Raw genomic sequence first — 20,622 nt, forward strand, 5'->3', positions numbered from 1 at the left:
TTTCATATGTATTCTTTATTTATTATTATAAAAATAACTAAAATGTAAGAATTATAAACTTTTTAGGTTAGATAAGGTAAACTAAGAATAAAAAATATAGAATAGCTAGTGTGTTATGTAATTTGATAGGGTAATGTGAGCTACACATTCACCAAGGAATTTCAAATTTTATGGTGGGAATATTAATTTATACATGGTTCAAAGGGCAATAAAACAATAGAATTTAAGTATAAATAGATGTATACTGTTATGATATTTAAGTTATTTAGGATAAACAAATCAAGTTTCATATAACAATCTGATGTCATTCTAGAAAAAAAAAAGAGGGTAATTTAGAATTTATTTAAATTATTTTTGGGTGGCTACAAGGTTGGTCAAAATGACCAACTTCATATAGAGTTAGGATAGAGAAAATTAACAGATCAAATATAAAAATTTCTCTAAAAATTAAAACATTTGATATTTGTTTAGGAGATTTTAGGGATTATGCAAACAAAATTTGAAAATTTTCAGAAGAATAAAAGTATTCTTAATCTTAATATACGAAATTCACATTGCACTCAGAGCAGTCAACACTCTGACATAATATATTTAAACAGTAAGTTTTAGTAAAAATACTTACTTAAAAATTCTGATGTTTTATTTATGAAAGATTTAAAAGTTCACTGAAAGCTTGTCGAATTTCATGAAGGTGCAATAAGTACTTTCATTGTTATAATATGTATACCAACAATTATTACATGGTGGTTACAAGGTTCTGTAAAATAATAGTACATGTCCTGATAGGGTTAAAATACATAAAATTACTAATACCAGTCTGTAAATGTTAAGTTTTAACAGTGGAAAAAATTACACTAATTTATGTTTTACATGAAGCTTTGATAAGCACAAACATGCATACATTTAGTTTAATAAATCAAAATAATTGTTAGACTTTTTGTGAATAATCTATCTAAAACAAATATGAGTGTATGATTAGAAAATGGAAAAATAATCTAACTAAAACTTAGCAAAACATAATTTTATTATAAATTTGAGCGTTGGAAAAGACCAATTATTTCATTCTGTTATCACATTTTGTCATGGTTAGTAGCATATATGATAAGCTAAATCTAATTAGTAATTATATTTAGCTATTCTCTTATTATGTGCCTTAATTTCAGTATTTATTTTAACAAAAGAAAATGGCTATTTTGAGTATAATTAAATTTTTAAATAGTTTCTCACCTCGTTAAAGTCTGCATTTTTGTCCATTTTATCATCATCATCCGAGTCATCTTCATCTCGCCACTTGTTAAAATCAATTTTAAGCCAATGATGCTAGAGAGCAAATGTAAATATGAGAAGAGAAAAAAAAACCGATATTAAAGAAAGTAGTCATCAGTTAAATAACTGTATTTCAGTGTACAAACACAACCAAATACAACAATTCAAACTGCAAAATATGATAACATAATGTAGAGAGATAATGGGGCATATGCCTTATTCTTAATCATTACAAACTTGTATATGAATGAGCTGCGACAATGTTTCACAGAAAACCACAAAATTTATTCAAGTTACTTTTATTTTTATCTCACTGGCAATGAATACGAGTTTTAGGTTTCACTTATTAGGAAGTCTGTCTGTAAGTCATATTTGCAGTTTTATATAATTTAAAAAAATCTTTCATTGTGTATTTTTCACAACATATTTCTCTTTAATTTAATTGATTAGCAGCAATAGAGCCACAGGTATTTTAATTAGTATTCTTTCTTTGAATCCGTTGTATAATAGATCATTGTGATGCACATAAAATCAACAAATATACAAAGTATTCTGTTCTCTCCAAAGACCTAAAGTACAATGCCCTAGAAAAATAGAAACCTATGTATGCTACAGCCTGACAATTTATGCTACAAACATTTTTTTCTAAATGAATGTTAATTATTGCATTCATTTTGTAATTCATTTATAAATTCAAATATGAATGTTGTTGTTGTTCTAAAATTCCCTAGGTATGATTACTTTGGGAATATAACAAGTGTTGACCCACCCACTTCAGTTATCTATATACCACCTACAAAAGGACCACAAGCCTAAAAATAAATCAAAAGCAGATTAAAAATACAGTAGCTAAACTCCATTAAGATATACCTAGGCATAGCAAACTAATACTGATTCAAAGAAAGAGGAAAAGCTTTTAAAAATCATTCAGCAGACTTGTTTGATTTCAGAAAATTGCTTTAGGAACTAAAGAAAAACATGGAAGAAATAACTCTAATATTAGAGTAATGTAGAATATCAGAATTTTTTGTTTTGTTTTTCTGATACACTAACAGACCCCTTAAACAAGAGAGATTGATGAAACTTGATGATAAACTGAATATGCATGAGATCAGTACATCTGACCGACCTCATATTAAAGAAGTAGTGTTGACTATAATTTTGAATTTACAAAGTGTATATTCAGGAAATGTAGCAAACCTTTATTCAAAAGTACAAGTCAGTTGTACACAAAAAATCAGATATGCAACTAAAGTTTTTGTACTAAAGATATGTCTGTGAAATACTGAAGTCAGTCTGACTGGTGATGTTCATGTGAAGAATAAAAATACTTTTGTCTATCATTCAATTTGAAAATTGTATTTGCATAACCTCTACAACCATCTAAATGTATATTCCAATTTTTTTCAGTGTCCCTCTATACTGTATCTAGTATTTTCTCTACCCTAACACAAGCTGTTGCAAAATCAGCCGTATAGAGTAACATGAAAAGTTGATAACTCTGGCATTAAATTCATACCATTTTTAATAGCACAATATAAAAGGCCAGAGCATGCACACTTTGACTCCACTCTGTATATATAGTTAAGGAAAAGGCATGAATACAATGTATTACCAGTCTCAAGAACTGTTAAATATTTCTAAATATTCTTAGAATTAAGTTTCTAAAAATAAAGAGGGTAGAAACCTAAACATATAACTTTGGTCTTCTTTTTAAATAAGGTAATGACCATATGTATGTATGCACAAACGTATACACGTTTCAGTTTCAGCTGTACAGCATGATTCCCAAGACTTGTTTATTTCAAAATGAATAAAATCCTACGTCATATTTATTTCACTGTGTCTTAAAAACTTATCTTACAAACACATACTAATGTCCCTAGACATGTGTTATTCATCAAATTACTGTGGTTGTCTGATACATTCACATTTGATTGTTAGCTACTCTTTGCAGCTATGGGATGTTCTTCACCAAACTCTCTAAAAACCTCCAATCTGATATTCAAGCTGTCTGTATATAACGTTTCTTAGTTGACTCAGTATGTATGATGAACATATCCAATACAGCAAGTTGTACATCAGTCCTTCAAAAATAAGTTTAACACAAAATTAACAGTATATACATTTCACTAAGGGAAATTTATTTATTTTAGTATATTAAAAACGTTTTGGACAGTGTTTATGCTTGAAATTACAGTATGCATGTGTCATTTAAACAAATGACACAAGAGAAATCTCACTTACAATGCTACAGTGATTATTTTCTTTTGATTAATAAATTAAAAATCATATTCCAAGTTACGAGCTAGTAAGCAACTTGAAATAAAGTTACTACGTTGGAATTATTAAGGGACAGTGAAAAGGTACCAAATTTAAATGGAAGGATATAGGGGTCTGAAGTCTAATCTTTCATTTTTTGCTGCTGTTGTTAGTTAATTTTAGGCCTGCTCAAAAAAACAACAAAAAAATAAAGTAATAACACATATTTCTGTAAAGTACAGGTAAAACATCAATTATTCAAAGGTCTTACCATAAGATGATCAGGGTTAATTACTTCTATTGGTTTGATTCTTTGGGATTTGTTGCACTAAATTCTCAGCTTCTTACAAATTTATTCTTTTCTTATAATTCAAAGTAACAAGAACACTTGATAACAGAAATGAAAATAATCTTTTAATTATTATTTGACTTATCAAAAAACTGAGAGTGTAAACATGTTATAAAATTAATATTCACTTTAACATGAGGATATAACAAAGTTATAAAGAAATTGTTTCATAAATACTTAAACAATACTGAGGCCTCATCTTGAAATTACCTAAAATATAAGCAAAAACAAACATGGTTATGTGCTCTGATCTATGAACTATAGTTTGAGAAAAAATCTAGAAAAGTTATAAAATTTTAGAGAGAGAGAAAAAAAAGAAAAGAAAACTAACTCAAGATTTAGAAACCACATTACAATTACCTTCATGTCATCCTTAAGCAACCTTTGCCAATATGGACCTTCTTGTCCTTTTACAAGAATAAATTCTATTTCTCGTCCTTTGACTAGATATTTGGATTCCTACCAAAAGAACAATAACTTAGTACACCTTAAAACCTATCTTTGAAAAAACATTAATATTAAGGGCACTCAAACTAGGAATTATTAATAATTCTACACAATATATATATTTTTTGAAGATTTATTCTAGGGGTTACAAGAATGTACTTCAATTGCACTTGCTGAAAATTTACAACAAAGTTTTTTAAAAGCCACCAGTTTGTGTCAGACATGTATATATGATTTAAATCAGAAAACCTTCAAAATTTAATGCTTTTCCCAAGTGCACGTTGACTGTTTGAGTAGTAAATATTAACAATAAATATACATTAGACATTTTCTTTGCCTAATAGTGATTATTATTTTAAATATTTTTGCACTTATTGGCTTACAAGAAGACAATATTTGACAATAACTATATATAACACAGACATATATTATATATGAATATATATCTTTTTTTTTCTGCTATATAATTTGTCATAAGTCTTAACCCACAGTGTATTTGGTAGACTATGTTGTTTTCTATAGCTGAAGTATACCTTATTAAAAGTAGGAAAATTTAAATATTATAAAATAATACTTATTGGACCACTAAAGCCATTTATCAAGACACTCATACACTGACATTTTGGATAAGTCACTTTTTTATTGCAGCATTACAGGTGTAATATTTGGAAAATATAAAATAAAAAAAAGACCAATCCAAAACTGCTCCAAGTCACAGTCATGATCTTGAGAAAAATAGTATAACACAATAAAAATTAAAAATTGAAATATGTGAAAGAAATAAAGCTAGTTTTTGATGTAGTTTTAGAAAGCAAGTATCAATACAATTTCTGTTGTGGACAAAATATCATATACTAATTGGTTCATTAATCTAAGTGTAAAATACAGTTTGATAGAGAATTACATCATTCTTGTAAAGTCACTAATCTTATCATACAAAAGTTTCCTTTACTATTTACTAAAGATAAAATTTATTATAAAGATCATTATCACACACCAATTTGAAAGATTGAGTTCAGAAGTTTTAAGAAAGAAATCCTAGTAAACAGACTTACAGGTATCTGTTATTGTTAAACTACCTGTAACTAGACATACTTTAACTTTGAATGTATTAAGATCATCTTCATGAAATATGGCATGCTTTTAGTAAACAATACAAGTCTGTTATATACAAAAAATATCTGATTTTTTATAACATTTTTTATTATGTCTGTGAACTTATGGAGTCAATCTGACTCGTATTCTAATTAGCCTAAGTGCAAAAAGAATATATGTTAAGAATAAATTTTTTTACAGTTTTTTTATTCCATATGTATAACCTCTTGTTGTCTTAAATGAATAGAAAAAGTTTTTTCAATAAAACTGTATATTTCACCTGTTATTTTCTCTACCCTAGCCCTAACAGTAGCAAATTCACCAATGTAGAGTAAAAATTGAAAAATCATGAAAAAATCTAACTTACCCCCTTTTCTTTCTAAAATGACTGCATATTGTAACAGACAATTAATTACACACTATTTATTCTTACAGCCAAAGCAAAGAGACCTTTCAAATATTGGTTCACTTAGTTATATTGCTTTACAGCTGCACTTAGACTCAGAATATGCCAAAAGCCATATATCCCAATAGAACAGCTTTGTGTATAAAAAAACGATTGAGTTACTAGCAGCACAGTCAAATCACAATCATACCTTGCAATGTACACATGCTATCACGAGTAATTTTTAGGTAATGTTTTCTTCAATTAAGTTTTCTTATCTAACAAGTTTCTATTTTTTCCATTTTAGCCACCTTTATAATAATAAAAAATATACACAAAAACAAGAAATTTAGTACACGTCTGGACTCGTCTTTTTCAAGTTTTTGCACTCAAAAAAGACAATGTACTGTGAGTATAGTTTTTGTAATAATGTTAGTGTTCCACTATATAATTTCTTTACATCAAATATGCAATTTCGAACACAAAATATTATCATGCATAAAAAATAATGTCCTAAAACTATAATAAATTTAACAGACTTTTTAACTGAGCTATAAATGAGTTAACAAGTTCCTTTAGCTGACTGAGATGAACACCACAATGGCAAACAAAGAACCTGAGGTCATGTACTTCAAAACAAGATGCAAAATACCAAAGTAGCTTTGTAAAAATTAAATACAGTAGAATTCTCTCTTTCTATTGGTTATAAATAATTCAGTAGCAAATGTCAGAAAAAAATATTTATATCTTTTGAAAGACAGGATATGAATAGGTGGGGCAATGCCTAAGGGTTTGACTTTCTTGTCAGTAAAGAAAGAAGCTATAAATTTACATTATGAATTAGCAATATCTATAGAATAAGTGTGTAAATTGTGACAAAGTCAAAAGATCATATAAGAGTAGAAAGAAAATATAAAATTGGTAAATCAGAGCCAAATGCTCTCATATGAGACAGAGAAGTGAAAACAGAATTTGTTTTAATATTTCCTTTTAAAATTAAATCTTATATGATATTAAAGTTTGAACTATAAACTACATTTTGATGACAAGTTTACTGACATACATTGATAATAAAGTCATCTTAGTAAATTTTGAAGGTAACTCTATAAAAAGGATACGATATACATACTTTGTTTTCCTGTGTTCTCGGGTAAATACAAAACATGAAAAAGAGTAATTAAGTTTTAGAATGCTAACAGAACAAAAATTCATATTACTTTATTAAAATATATAAGAATAACTCACATCTGGTTTAATTTCTTTAAGAAAGTCAAGAGTAATTTCATGGTCTTTACCCTCTGTGCCTCCACTTCCTCTGAAAAAAAACAACAACAAAAAAACTTGGACTTCAAATAAATCATTTTACCTCTATTTCCTAAACAGTAATGGAGAATTTTTACCTTGAAGTTTCCATAATTAACACCAATATTTAAACAGTTATAAATGAATAAAAAGAAATATACATATATTAAAACTACTAAATTAGCTTCTGAAAAATAGTTTAAATAAAAATTCTGCCTCACACAAAAAAAGAGTACCCAGTAAGTCCACATGTAAATGTAGTTTTAACATAACACTTAGCAAATCATTCTGTGATAACCTAAATGATGAAAATTTCATTGTCATTTTCACTTCATTACTAAGCAGTCTTAATGAGGTAGGAAACCTAACTCAACTAAGAAATGTTTTTGTGAATATAACAAAAAGTTGGTTTATGAAAATAAATGTTTACACACATAAATTAGTGTTGTTGTGATGGATAAAAGCACAATAGTCAATAAAAGATTACATATATCAACACAGTTATATGAATTTTAAAAACTGCAAGGAATTGAGTTATAGGAGTACAGAGAGTCAGTCAACCCATCTTGGTCACACAATAAATCAAAAATTATAAGAACAAAGAATTATATACTACAAAATTAAAAATAGTAAAATACATTTTACTAAGATTCTTGCTTTGACATCAAAACCTTATTTTTTCTGTTGTTCATCCACATTCCTCTTATAATTTTTAACTTTTAATATCACATAAATTCTCATCTAAGAATTATTATGTGTGTGTAATAATACACAAATAACACCACCTACTGTTAGATTCTGTAAACAAATCACCAACAGTCATGTGATAGCATGACATACACTTGCCAATTCTATAACTACATTTAGATTTTCTCCCATAATCTATTGGTATGGGGAGATGATTAGAACTTACAGATATCTCTTTCAACTATATTTTATTATGAACACAATTTAAAATGAGATACCTCCTATATGTTTAGCTAAAATTACTACATTGTAAAGGAGGTAACATGGAAGAAAGCAAAAAAGATGCTTGACACTCCTGGAGAAAGCAGGTGTCTTGGACGATGAACCTCACAGAATAGCAACATGGTAGAGGGCAACATCACTTGCAAATATGCATTAATATTCATGCCCAGATCATTGGAGAGAAATGTGACCTGTCACAGAACTCAGAACACACACTATGGCAGAACCTAGGACAATTTAATGGGCATTCTAAAAACCTATTGTGTACAAGTAACTTCGATACCTCAGCCTACTCACATAAGTGTCCAAAAAATAGAAAATAAAATGAGAGATGAGTTTCACTTTCTATACTTCATATTGTTGTAAGATGCCAAGTGGACAACCCCAAAGTTAAATTTATGGTGCATTCAAACAGTGTTACACCACCTTAAAAAGTAGTGCAATGAATTCATTAAATAGCTATCATACAAAACTGAGAATGAAGAATACTTCTGAACCTTACCATACAGGTCATATATACAGTACAGATTAATCAACCTACCCAGTCCTCAAGAAAAAAATTGTGGTACAATGCACAATGCTTACCTAAGAGGTTACTGCAGCCACACACACAGGTATGCAACCCTAATAAGAAAGGCAGTCCATTAGATAAATGGAAAATTTTTATTATTATCAAATGGTACTCTGTTCAAGGAATCTACTTTCAAAATAAGCCTGGATATGATGAAAACAATGAGAAGATATAGGATAGGAAATCTTTCACATGCCATGTCAAAAACTGTCTCACAGGGAAGCTCAGATTGTTGCATCTAAGGAGGAAGTTAAGTTTCTTATCTGATGAGAAGAATTTGAAAACTTTGGAAAATGTCATTTACAATGTTAACATAAATATACAAGATAAGAAACTTAGGCCACACTATAAGATTAATTGTTTAATTTTACCCATAGCTACTCAAAGGCAACCTACACCAACCATCCCTAGTTTTGAAGTGATAAATACTAAAAGGAAACAAGGTAGTCAATACTACCAACTCTTGGGCTATTCTTATAAGACCAACTAGTGAGATCTGACAGTCTCTCTTATAATGCATCCATGGACCTAAAGTGTAGAGTGTTTTTTTTTTGTGTGTGTGTGGTAATGAGGTGCAAACCAAGAAATCTGAGAGCCATAGTCTAGCCCACTAACGGCTGAGCCCTTCCTGGCCCACACTAAGAGAGAGAGAGCATTTAACACTGATAAGAATACCACAAATGGAAGAATAAATATGCATCATTGCATCACACCTTTATACTGTACTGTATACAATCAGACTGTGCAAAAAATTAAATATAAAACAGAAATCTAAATATTTTAAAAGACCTGAATAAGTTTTACTTCTAATTACATTTATAGCAACTAATTAAACTGGGAAAATAAAACAGAATTATAAAACTTTTATTATACTTGAATGAGTTGCTATTAACTATATTTCTATATGAACTTACCTGAAGTATAATTTGTCTTTTTCTAACTTTATTGTTGGATTCCTACAATCTTCTAGCGCAATCTTTAGATAAATGTGACCTTTTCTCTGAGCCCATAACACAGGAGGAGGAAGTATTCTGTTGAAATCAGGGTTAGATTTTTAATAACAAAATTATAATATTCTGAAAGCAAAAGTTTCTTATGTCAAAGTCATACCATTGAGGTGGAAGACAGGAGTTCAGTTATTTCATTTGTAAAAGCATACACATGGCATTTTTAAGTTGTGAATTTAATTACGTTCAACTTTTGAAAGTTTTAATAAATACTTTTTTTTAAGAATTCTAGTGTTAACATTTCAGTTATTCTCAGTGTAGAATAATAAAATTATTACATTATGAATATTCAAAAACAAAACACCAAAGTGGCATAAACTCATGAGTACTAACACAGCTGAGATGCATAAATTAATGTATTTTAGAAACCAACTTTAGGATTACTTTCATAGAATATATGTAATTATTTATGATAATCATCTGCTTTCCATTAATGCCATCTGTAGTTTTAAACCCTATTACCAAAGAACTATAAGAGAATATTTTATTAATCATAACATTGAATAATGTATGATGAAAAATACAAAAGAACAACTGTCGAAACTACCTTCCATACCTCTCCAAAATTTCTACAGAACTGTAAATAATAACTTCAGATCAGAGTAAGATATGTATTTAAAGTGAAACTGAAACCAACCTGGCCATCAGTATAGCTCATAGATGGCCAACTCACAAACCAGTCCCATGATGTTTCTAGAACTTCTTTTAAATGTTAATTCAGCTATTTAATTCTCTCATTACAGACTCAGTCACAGGGACCGACCTCATAACAATTTTGTGCTTGTTACAGTTTTCATGCTATTACTTTTAATACAGTAAGTGTATCTTATGTTTACAAAATTTTGTAGATTATCAGTAAACATTACAAGGCATTCATACACAAAATATAATATTTTTAAAAATTAAGTTTTAAGGTTCTTTCATTAATGATTTGTTCATGCAGAAAATTTTCAAATTTCACATGCAAAATCTTTACAACATGTAGATAATTATCAAATGTTGTTTTAGAACAAATTTTATATTTTATCTGTTATTTTCACTACTGTATCACTATATGGGTTTGGTCGATTTGACCAACCTCGTAACCATCAGAAAAAAATAGAAAATAGATGTAAGTTCTAGAATCACTACAAATTATAACACGAAAATACAAATGTTTAGCCTAAATAGCTTAAATCTTATAACATCATACATATATAAAAATTTATTGAAGTTGAATGATGAGGCACAAGTGCACTCATGTTACTGTCTCAAATAATCTAAAACTTGCCTATACAAAGTGACCTGTCTTGGCTATGTTCTAGAGGACCAGTATTTTGTAAAATGCAGTCAATTTTGGTTATAATACGTTATATATGTATGTAAATTATTACTATTTACAAACAAGTTCTTAAATTTCAGTTATTTTTCTTAAAACATAGAATGGTAAATAAAGAAGTATAAAAAACAATTATCTTTTCTAGTTACAAACTCTGTAATTTGTAAGCCTTATCAAATTTTGCATGTGGAGAATCAAAAACAAAATAATATTTTAGGTTTTATATATGCATTTTGAAATAACAAAAACCATAAATTACTATATCAATACCACAGAATTTCACTATAATTTATTCATGCTTAGTAACTAAGCTGTATTTGGTTTAAAAAAACACAATTTTACAAGCTCAATAATGTCTTACCTCATCACTTAGAATCTACTAAGAAAGGAAAGGGTTTCTTACATAAATATTTTAAAGAGGCTCAGAGGAGACATTTCGAGCTTTCGATTGGCTATTCACACATCATAGACAGAAAAAGGTATACATAAGCATTTCCAAAAATGGAAAAAGGTGGGCAAGGCCATTGTTTTTGATTCAATAAATGTAATGATATCTCAGCAAATAGAAAAGGTAAGAGGACCTTATTTTATATCTAGCTTGTCAATATTGATAACTTTAGTTTCTAAATCGTAAGAACTACAGACTTTGTGTGTATTTGGAAATCACATGCATCCAATCTGAACTAATACTGCATTCAACATAACCACATGACACACAAAAATCAATATTTAGGATTTGTTTTAATATTTACTTATAAATTAAGAAATTAATGTATAATATTAAAATTTGAGTTATAATCTACAATTTGATACCAAACTTATTAACATACACTCATAAAATAGTAGTTCACTATTGTTCCTTTGACCCGTGTTCATAGAAATACCCGTCTCGGTAGGGTTAATCAAAATAATATAATTAACTGAGGGTCTATAGTAAACGGTAAGAAATTTAAATTAAGCAAATATTCTGAATGCACTTAGAATGCAATGGTTCATTAGCTGGGTACTCTTACTGTTAAAATATTTTCAGCTGTGTGTCTAATATCTCATGAGGTTTGACCAGCTTAGAAGATTTAGGGTTAGCCCTAAGTACAAATTCCAAGCTAACATATAATAAAATAATATGTACTTTAATAAATAAAAAAGTATAATAATGAATGAAAAATAAAAATAATTACATTTGATATAGTTACTAATATAACCAATATTATTAATGAAAGGAAGAATAAATAAACAAAATAATATACCTTTCTAAAAGAACACACTCTTTGAAAATTTGCCAAGTTCTAACATCGCACTTTACCAAAGGAGCTAAGTGCTGCACCCCTACTATGTCTTAACTGTGACAATTAATGGTATGCGTTTCAGTTATAAATGTGTTGGGTTAGATGCACCAATTTTACCATGATTACTAACTCAAATTTAATGTAGCCTTGAAACATCTGTAAACAAATATAAGAGTTAAACTAAAATCATAAAGCCAAACACATTTCATTGAGTGAAAATTCCTCAAATATATATATATCAGAAAATTTATCTAAAGAATAAGTCTAGATGTATTGTTTCAAATTCAAGAGCATTTTGTCAGTGTTAACATGATAGAGTTTTGGCTTTAATGGACTGCTCCTGCCTGTATCTAGAGCAGTTCATTGAAGCCAAAACTGTACTAAGGCTAGATATAGGATTTGCAAAACCTTATTAACATTATGTTTGCACTCTTAGTCTCATTTGTTTTTTAGACCTAGAAGGTTCTAGGTGAATTTATTTTGGTTTTTATTTTAATTCATTAACCATTTATAGTTCGATGAATATTATATTAGCATAATGTGCTTCCTTATACTATAGACTATAGTAGATTGATCAATTTAGGTTACATCGCTAGCCAATTTGATTTATATTATATTCAAGAATACAAATAACTGAATCAATAGTCAAAACACACTAATTTTAACTCTTTACTTAGCTTTAGTCTTTCCATATTATATTATTAATTATTAAACTTAAAGTAATATTTCCACTTCGATCAGTCACTTTCAAATTCAAAATGCCCACAATTAACTTTAATTTTCCTTCTAACCTATAGCTCTCGTAATCGTATGTATAGCTTAACTTAAGTTCAATATTCATTGAATATATGTTATAAATAAAGTAATATTATCCACCTACTGAACTATCCCATTTTAAAACCACATAATGCATAAAACATGCAATGATGCATAGTCTACCCGAAGAATTTTCTCGAAACATTAGATGGCGTTCTTTAGTTATGCTTCGACTTCGAACTTGGTTTCTAAGCCTAACTCATTATAACTTATAAACTCAATCATTCATGAAACCAAACTGAAAACATTTACACACACACAAAACTTACTTATCGAAATTGTCTTATACAAGTATTTACTAACACCTGGAAATACTTACTCACGGTTATCGGTGGGAATATCAGACGACATGTTTTGTTTCCCCTAACACTTAGCGAATTTCTAAAACTCTTTTTAGTAAAACATGTGAACACCAAAGTTATTACGCATTCAACTTTTGGTTGAATTTTGTGGACCAATGTAAAGATAGGTAACACATAAAATCAAACAATAATAAAATAAATATAGCGGTGTATAATTATACTTCGATACATTTCTTAAAACCTACTTACAATAAAAAAATACTTATATTTTATATTCAACAACACTTTTTATTATTAACCAATAACCTTTAAGATTTATGTTTATCGGAGATGCGGGATACTTACTGGAGGAATGATATCGTTATACTAAATCGTCAGAAGAGAATCGGATGGTTGTTATAATGTTTTCGTATGTTCGTGCTATACTGGAGTAATTTTGTGTGTATTATGTTAAACATTATTATATTATTACTTATAAACGGATAATATATAGAGTTAACTGGTCTAATGATCTGGACAGCTTTAAACATAACTGACTAAATTTAACCGTTTTACTTTTTGTTTTGCTTCACTCCTTCAGAAATTCGGTTTCACTCAGTATCATACCATTTCTAAATTGTAATTTGTAGTTCTACTTTCAGTTCAATTTCAACTTTCAAAGTTTCAGTTTCATTTTTAAAATTGCTTTGTATTTGGTAAGACACTGTAAGTTAATTTAGATTGAAAAGAGTAAATGAATTTAATATTATTATAAATAAAATTAAAAGTTGGCATCATGAAGTCATTTAAAGACTCATTTTGGGTAAGTAATGTAACTTTTATTTTTAATTTTATTTCATTTTAACTTAAGTTTAAAGTTTTGTTACATATTATTATTAATGTGCCTTTAAGAATTTAAGAAATGATGAATCACAGGATAAAATAAATAGCCAGCATGGATGTCATCAGTCATATTATGGCCTTAGTTTGATATATTTTATTGAAATTAGTTTTAAAAGTTGTGTTCAGTTATTTATGAAAACTGACATTCTGAAACTGTACGATATTTTGAAAGAGATGGGTTAGGTGGCTAGTCTTATAAATGGGAAAAATATTAATGGAGTAGGATAGTTTTGTTTGTTCAATCACACTAGCTGAAAGTTGAAGAGGATTATACTATATTATCATATTTCAGCCTAATGTTTTGCTCATGAACTGGAAATAATATAAGAATTCAACTACCAATAAATGTAAAATGTTTAGTTTGCAATAATGTGAATTTTACTAGTAGCAATAAAATAAAGAATTCTGAGGTTTATCAAAATAAAATTAGTAATACTGCTGTCATTGTTGAAAGGCTGGTGGTATTGCCACCAACAGGAAGGTGAAAATAAGAGCCACTGATTTACTACTTCAGCTGACCAGTGACACATACGTCAACAGTTTAATTAGCTTGTCTGACTAACCCCAATATTTCATGGTTTGTCACAAAATAATGAATTAGTTATCATAAGCTGATAGTTACTAGTAGCAGGGAAGATTATCAACATATGTACATTGTGAAAGCTTTTTCTTCTTTCCAGAAATGTCAAACCTGTCTAGATCACCATAAAGAGAAACAATCTCATGAGGAGAATTGTAGCAGCTGGCAAACTATATGCAATTGGCATAGAGACTTCCCATCCTTTAGTTTCATTTACTGTTGTCTGTGTCAGTAGTGTTATCGTGGTTTTAATTGCCACCTTCTTATTGGTGTCAGTAGCCACTTTGATTTTTAACAAATTCAGAAGAATTAAAAATATATGTCAGCAAAAAACATCAAGTTTTACTTTAAGGTTTTTAAGCTTTTTTTTTAATTGCAAAAATAGAGCTTAGAACTTTTTAAAGAATATTTTTTTGGAAAAAGGAAAATGCTTAATTAAAGGGAAACTTTTGATGGTTAAAAGGTTGTGAATATATACTCCCAAATTCTAAAAAGAAAAGGTCTTGGGAGGTACTGGAAAACTGTATGCATTTAAGTATTTTTTTCTCCTCTCCCTTGAGTAAAGAACGATAAAAAATGACCTTTTTTAAGTTTGCAAAATTATACAGAAGAATAGTAGGATAAATAACTGATTTCTTTGTGGTGTATTCTGTATATAACAGGATGAGAAGACACAAAGTTAGGGTGACTGCCCCATATTTCGAAGCCTCGTTAGTCACAGGTTTTTGGTTTTTGCAATATAAGTCAAAATTAAATGAATAAACAAATTCGTAGGTCTGTAATAGATGAATGCAATCTCAAATAAAAAGTTTAAAGGGTATATCTTGACTTCCACCTTTTTGATGAGTGTATCCCATTTGAGTCAATAACATGGATGCATGTGGAATTAATTGTAAATATAAGAAGTACAGTATATAGAAAATTGGCTTAATGGTAGAAATTAAAGACTGTTGGAAAATGTTATTTTATCTGCTTGGGATAATGTTACTAGTGGGGCCTCTCATGAGGCTGGTTTGGGATTTTGTTCTTTAAAGGTAAGTTATTTCTTATAGATGAGCTCCACTTAAGCAGGCTGTGTAGCAAGATGTTTGGGGAATCTCTAAAGAAATGAACTGAAGAAAGTTTAAACTTGCATGGTGTTGAGAGAGTTTGGGAAATTGGAATTAATAAACTAATAGTTAGGTCAACAGGGAGATTAGAAAAAAGAGTAGAGCAAAAGTTAAATAACAGTTTTAAAGATCAGTCTGTCATATTTAAAAATAAGCTTACAGTAGTTGCTATTATTCTAATAGAGTATCAAAATTAATATTTATGAGTTCGTGGATCAAGTTTAAATGGAAACCTATATAATACAAATGGAATTATGAAACTTGGTTAAATTTGGAGGATAATGAAAATAGGAATTACTTTGAAATACCAGATGATAAGCTATTTTAGATTTTTAAAAAGTGGTGAAATAAGATAGGTCTTTATATAAGGAATGAAATACATCATGAAATCAAGACATGAAAAAATGGTTGTCAAGAGGCTGAATTTTTCTAACATTAAGCATAATATATGGACAAGTTCAACAAAGGACCATTTGACCCTTCAAGGCTTTCCTTTCACACCCACATTTTAGAAAAGTGAAAATTTAAACTTTTGTATTACTTTTCAGAAACTCAATGATGCCTGTCTTAAACTCTAATACTGGCCTCCACTACTGCAGATGGTAAACTTATTTAACTGGAGCCTAACATGTATTTTCCAAATCTTAAACCTGTGTCCTCTCATTGTATTAAGTTCAGAATATAACATAAAAATGAGTAGTGTTTGTCCCATTAACTCCCTGGATAATCTTCAAACCTTCAGTAAGATCACATTTTACCCATCTTCTATCAGTGATGCAAGGGAAGATAAGTTAAAAGATTTTAACATATCCCCATAAGATAACCCATCCTTTAAATCCTCTCAGCAGCCCTTCTCTGAATCTTTGTAAGTAACTTAGTATCTTTTCATACATAAGGACACCAAAACTGTACACAGTATTCCAAATGAGGGCTAATTAGTGATTTGTTTAGAGAAAATTATCTTTTTTTTTACTTTATTCAATATGTCTATAAGTACACTAAACTCATATTAGCTTGAATGATTTATCCACCACTATGTCAAGTTCCTTTTCTTCAGTCATGCTAGTGAGCAGAATGACATCTATATTAGATTTTTGACCAAATAACATATTACATATAATTTATAAATAGCAAGTGACTTGTTAATCTATTTAGGATTTTTCATTTAATAATCTAAATTTTAAAAATAAAAATACTCAAAGCCAGACTTCATCATTCAGATATTTATCAAGCCTTCTCTTAAACTGCTTTAAGTATACTACATAACACGTCTGAAGAAAATCCATTCCAAAGGTCAACTACCATGCTAGAAAAATAAAACTGCCTTACCTGAAGATGACTCCTATCCTGTCGTAATTTATACTTGTTTCCCTTAGTTCTACCATTCTCATTATTAAGTATGAAAAAATATGATGCAACAACTCTATCAATTCTCTAAACAATCTTAAACACATCAATCAAATTCTCTATAACTCTTCTTTTTGAAGAGAAAACAATATTAGAGATCTTAATCTGTTCTTGTATGCCAACCTTTCTATCCCAGGAATCATCCTAGTGGCCCTTCTCTGATCCCTTCCTACAATTTAATGTTCTTCCTAAATTAAGGAACACAAAACCCAAAATGTGGTCTAACCAGTGACATACACAATGAAATTATAATCTCTTAGACTCATATTCAATATTTCTGCCTCCTTCCATCCAACTACTTTTCAATCCATTGAGCCATCTTATCCCACACACCTACAAGGATAATTTTTTTAACAAGTCTCATTCAAAGAGATATGATCCAAATGCATTACCTTGAACTTAGTGTACTACAATTAAAAGTCATTTGTCAAACTTTCCGATTTATCCAAGTTATTTTGTAATGCCTCACCTTCCTCAATACACTTAAGAATACCTAACAGTTTATTGTTATCAGTAGATTTTACTAATTATGCCCTTATCAATATCATTAATTTAAATAGGAGAAAACAAAAGCCCAATTACTGACCTTTGAGGTACTTTTTCGAGTAACGTGTCTAATTTGATGTGACCCCATTAAGAACAACAATCAAATTAACTAGTCTTTCCCATTCCCTACTGATGTGATTTTCTTACCCAATCTTCTGTTTGGCACCTGATCAGAACCTTCTTAAAAATCTAAGTAGACTAAATCCACATGTTTTTCATCATTTAGATAACAATGTTACAGAAAAAAAGGATAACTTATTAGTAAGGTAAGAGTTTCCTTTAATGAATGGATGTTGAATTTCTTTTATGATATCATATTCCACTACATGATTTCATAAAGATTCTTTATTAGATGCTCTAGAATTTTCTTCACCACAGATTTAAAACTAACCATAAATCCTAGGGCAACTTTTATCATGCCTTTTAAAAATATGAGTAACATTAGCAGATCACCAATCATGAAGAAATTGCCCACATATATATTTACCTATCAACAATGAGAGAGAGGCTTTGTTATCTGACACTTCACCTCCCTTTAAATATTGTAGAAAACCTTGACTAGTCCTGATGCTTTATTTCTAATTTCTCAATCTTAACTTACCATAAAGATATTAATATCTACATGACTCAAGTTAGTCCCATTATTTTCTATAGATTATTGAGGCATAGGAATATATTGCATTCGTTCTTATAAAAACAGAAGAGAACATTTCAAAACAGACATCTCATAGTGTTTAATAAAATCATTGCTATTATTTTTGCTTGTTATAGTTTTCATGCTTATAACTTAAATTAGTAAGCATATGGTAACGAAATTTGGCAAATTATCATTAAACATTACAATGCTTTCATACGCAATATATCAAATTTTGTATTAAGTTATAAGGTTTGTAAAGCGATGTTTTTCTCATGCCTTTTTTCTTTTTGCATGTTGCAAAAGAAAGTTTTAAAATTTCACATGCAAAATCTTTATAATGTCCAGATAGTTAAAAAACATTCCTTAAGAAAAAAACTTTATACTTTATCTGTTATTTTCAGTATCGAATTTCTGTACGGGTTTGGTCAATTTTACCGATCTCTTAACCACTTTAAAAAAATTAGGAAATAAATATAAATTATGCATCTTATATTCTAGAATGACTACACGTTATAACACAAAAATTTAAATGTTTAGACTAAATAGCTTAAATCTCATAACATTATACATTTATATATATTTATTATTTTTATTATATTGACCTTTTAGCCGTGCCTGGCTAACAATACAGAAGTTACAATGATGCAGCACACATGCACTCATGTTACCATATCTGATAATATAAAACTGACCGTTAGTCTTTACAAAGTAACTTGTCTTGGCTGTGTTTTAGTAGACTAGTATTTTGTAAAATACAGTCACATTTCAATTATTATACACTTTTGTACTTGGTTGCTGCTTGATGTAGGTTGCTATGTCTTTTAAAATTTCGCATGTGGAGGATATGAAATGAAATAACTTTTTTTACATTATATATATATATATATATACAGTTGAATAACCAAAAAATAATAAATTACTATATCAATACCATAATAACTAAGCTGTATTTCAGTATAAAAAAAAATATGAAATTCGAGCAGACTAAAGACACAACCTACCTGCTTGAAATCTTGGTTAGAAAGAAAGAGGGGTGTGTCCAAAAACGTTAAAATGGCTGAGAAAACCTCTAGGGGGACATTTTGAGCTTTCAAAGGTTGTTCATGACATATGTAGAAGTAAGTGTATATAAGGGAGTGTTTCCAAAAATGGAAAGAGGTAGCTGTGGTGCCTCTGTGTTTGATTCATTACATGAGCAATATCTTAGTAAATAGAAAAGATAAGAAGCTCTTATTTTGTATTCTAGCTTGTCAATGTTGGTAGTTTGAGTTCCTAATTTGTATGAATCTATAGACTTAGTATTTTGACATCACAAATGTCTAATTTGAACCAGTGCTGCATTCAACATTCCACGTGACACACAAAAATCAATCTTTAACGTGAACTGTTTTATATTTACTTTTAAATTAAGAATTTGAGTAATGTATAATACCAAAATTTGAATTATAATCTACAGTTTGATACCAAACTTATTGACATAAATTCATGAACTAGTAGCTCAATAAAATTTAGAATGCGAGTCAACAAATGTGATGACATGGCCTTTCAACTGTGACCTGCCTGGAAAGGGTTAAGGGCTCATTCCCATTTTCATATATTGGTTACTTTTAACATACTTAAAAAAATCCTTGCTATTTTGAAATTATCAGCAACAGTTAGCTGTTTTTCATAAGCCCTTTTGAATTTCCCAGTTTCTATTTTTGTCTTAACTTTCTAGCTTTTCTATATTTTCTATATAAATTTCATGATAAAATGTACTAAACTGATGAGAAGCTCATCTTGTTGAGAGTTAATTCTTTTTCAAAACAGCTTTGACAGTCCTATTTTGTGGTTTGACTATGGAAATTGGGAAAAAATATTTCTTGTGTAAGAAATAAATATAAATTAAAAATAATTGAGAATGATAACATTTTAAGTAAAGCAGATGTTTTCAATTAATATATACTGTATGTACTACATGTAGCTTTATGTAAAACACTCACTTTTTTGAGGATGAATTTTGATGTACTATATGATTTAACTATATTGTGTTAAACAAATTCCTTAAGTTTATTTATTATGATATTGTAACCTGGCACTGTAATGT

The 20,622-nt window shown here is 28.9% G+C and overlaps 2 protein-coding genes across 2 annotated transcripts in view; one reads left to right on the forward strand and one right to left on the reverse strand.

The window, feature by feature from the left end:
* Positions 1-1,203: 1,203 nt before the first annotated feature.
* Positions 1,204-13,545, reverse strand: LOC106478743 (co-chaperone protein daf-41-like). The gene is made up of 5 exons (XM_013939339.2): positions 13,393-13,545; positions 9,561-9,677; positions 7,050-7,119; positions 4,238-4,336; positions 1,204-1,320 (listed from the first exon to the last, which is right to left on the reverse strand). The coding sequence occupies exons 1-5, from the start codon at positions 13,422-13,424 to the stop codon at positions 1,204-1,206; spliced, it is 435 nt and encodes a 144-aa protein (XP_013794793.1). The 5' UTR covers positions 13,425-13,545.
* A 191-nt stretch (positions 13,546-13,736) lies between these two features.
* Positions 13,737-20,622, forward strand: part of LOC106468760 (nostrin-like) — a 62,172-nt gene continuing 55,286 nt past the window's right edge. The window contains exon 1 of the mRNA XM_013929560.2: positions 13,737-14,177. Coding sequence (XP_013785014.2) covers positions 14,151-14,177 — 27 coding nt within the window. The 5' untranslated portion in view covers positions 13,737-14,150. The remainder of the gene's footprint in view (positions 14,178-20,622) is intronic.

The sequence above is a fragment of the Limulus polyphemus genome, unplaced genomic scaffold, assembly GCF_000517525.1.
Source record: "Limulus polyphemus unplaced genomic scaffold, Limulus_polyphemus-2.1.2 Scaffold0, whole genome shotgun sequence".
Taxonomy (NCBI): domain Eukaryota; kingdom Metazoa; phylum Arthropoda; class Merostomata; order Xiphosura; family Limulidae; genus Limulus; species Limulus polyphemus.

What these genes read in the sequence shown, in the direction of transcription:
- LOC106478743 (XM_013939339.2), bottom strand. Translation starts at nt 13,424, where the DNA reads ATGTCGTCTGATATTCCCACCGATAACCGTGA. An exon ending in ATTCCCACCGATAACCGTGA is followed by an intron (nt 9,678 to 13,392) that starts GTAAGTATTTCC and finishes TGATTTCAACAG; the next exon opens with AATACTTCCTCCTCCTGTGT. An exon ending in TGCTTAAGGATGACATGAAG is followed by an intron (nt 1,321 to 4,237) that starts GTAATTGTAATG and finishes TTTGCTCTCTAG; the next exon opens with CATCATTGGCTTAAAATTGA.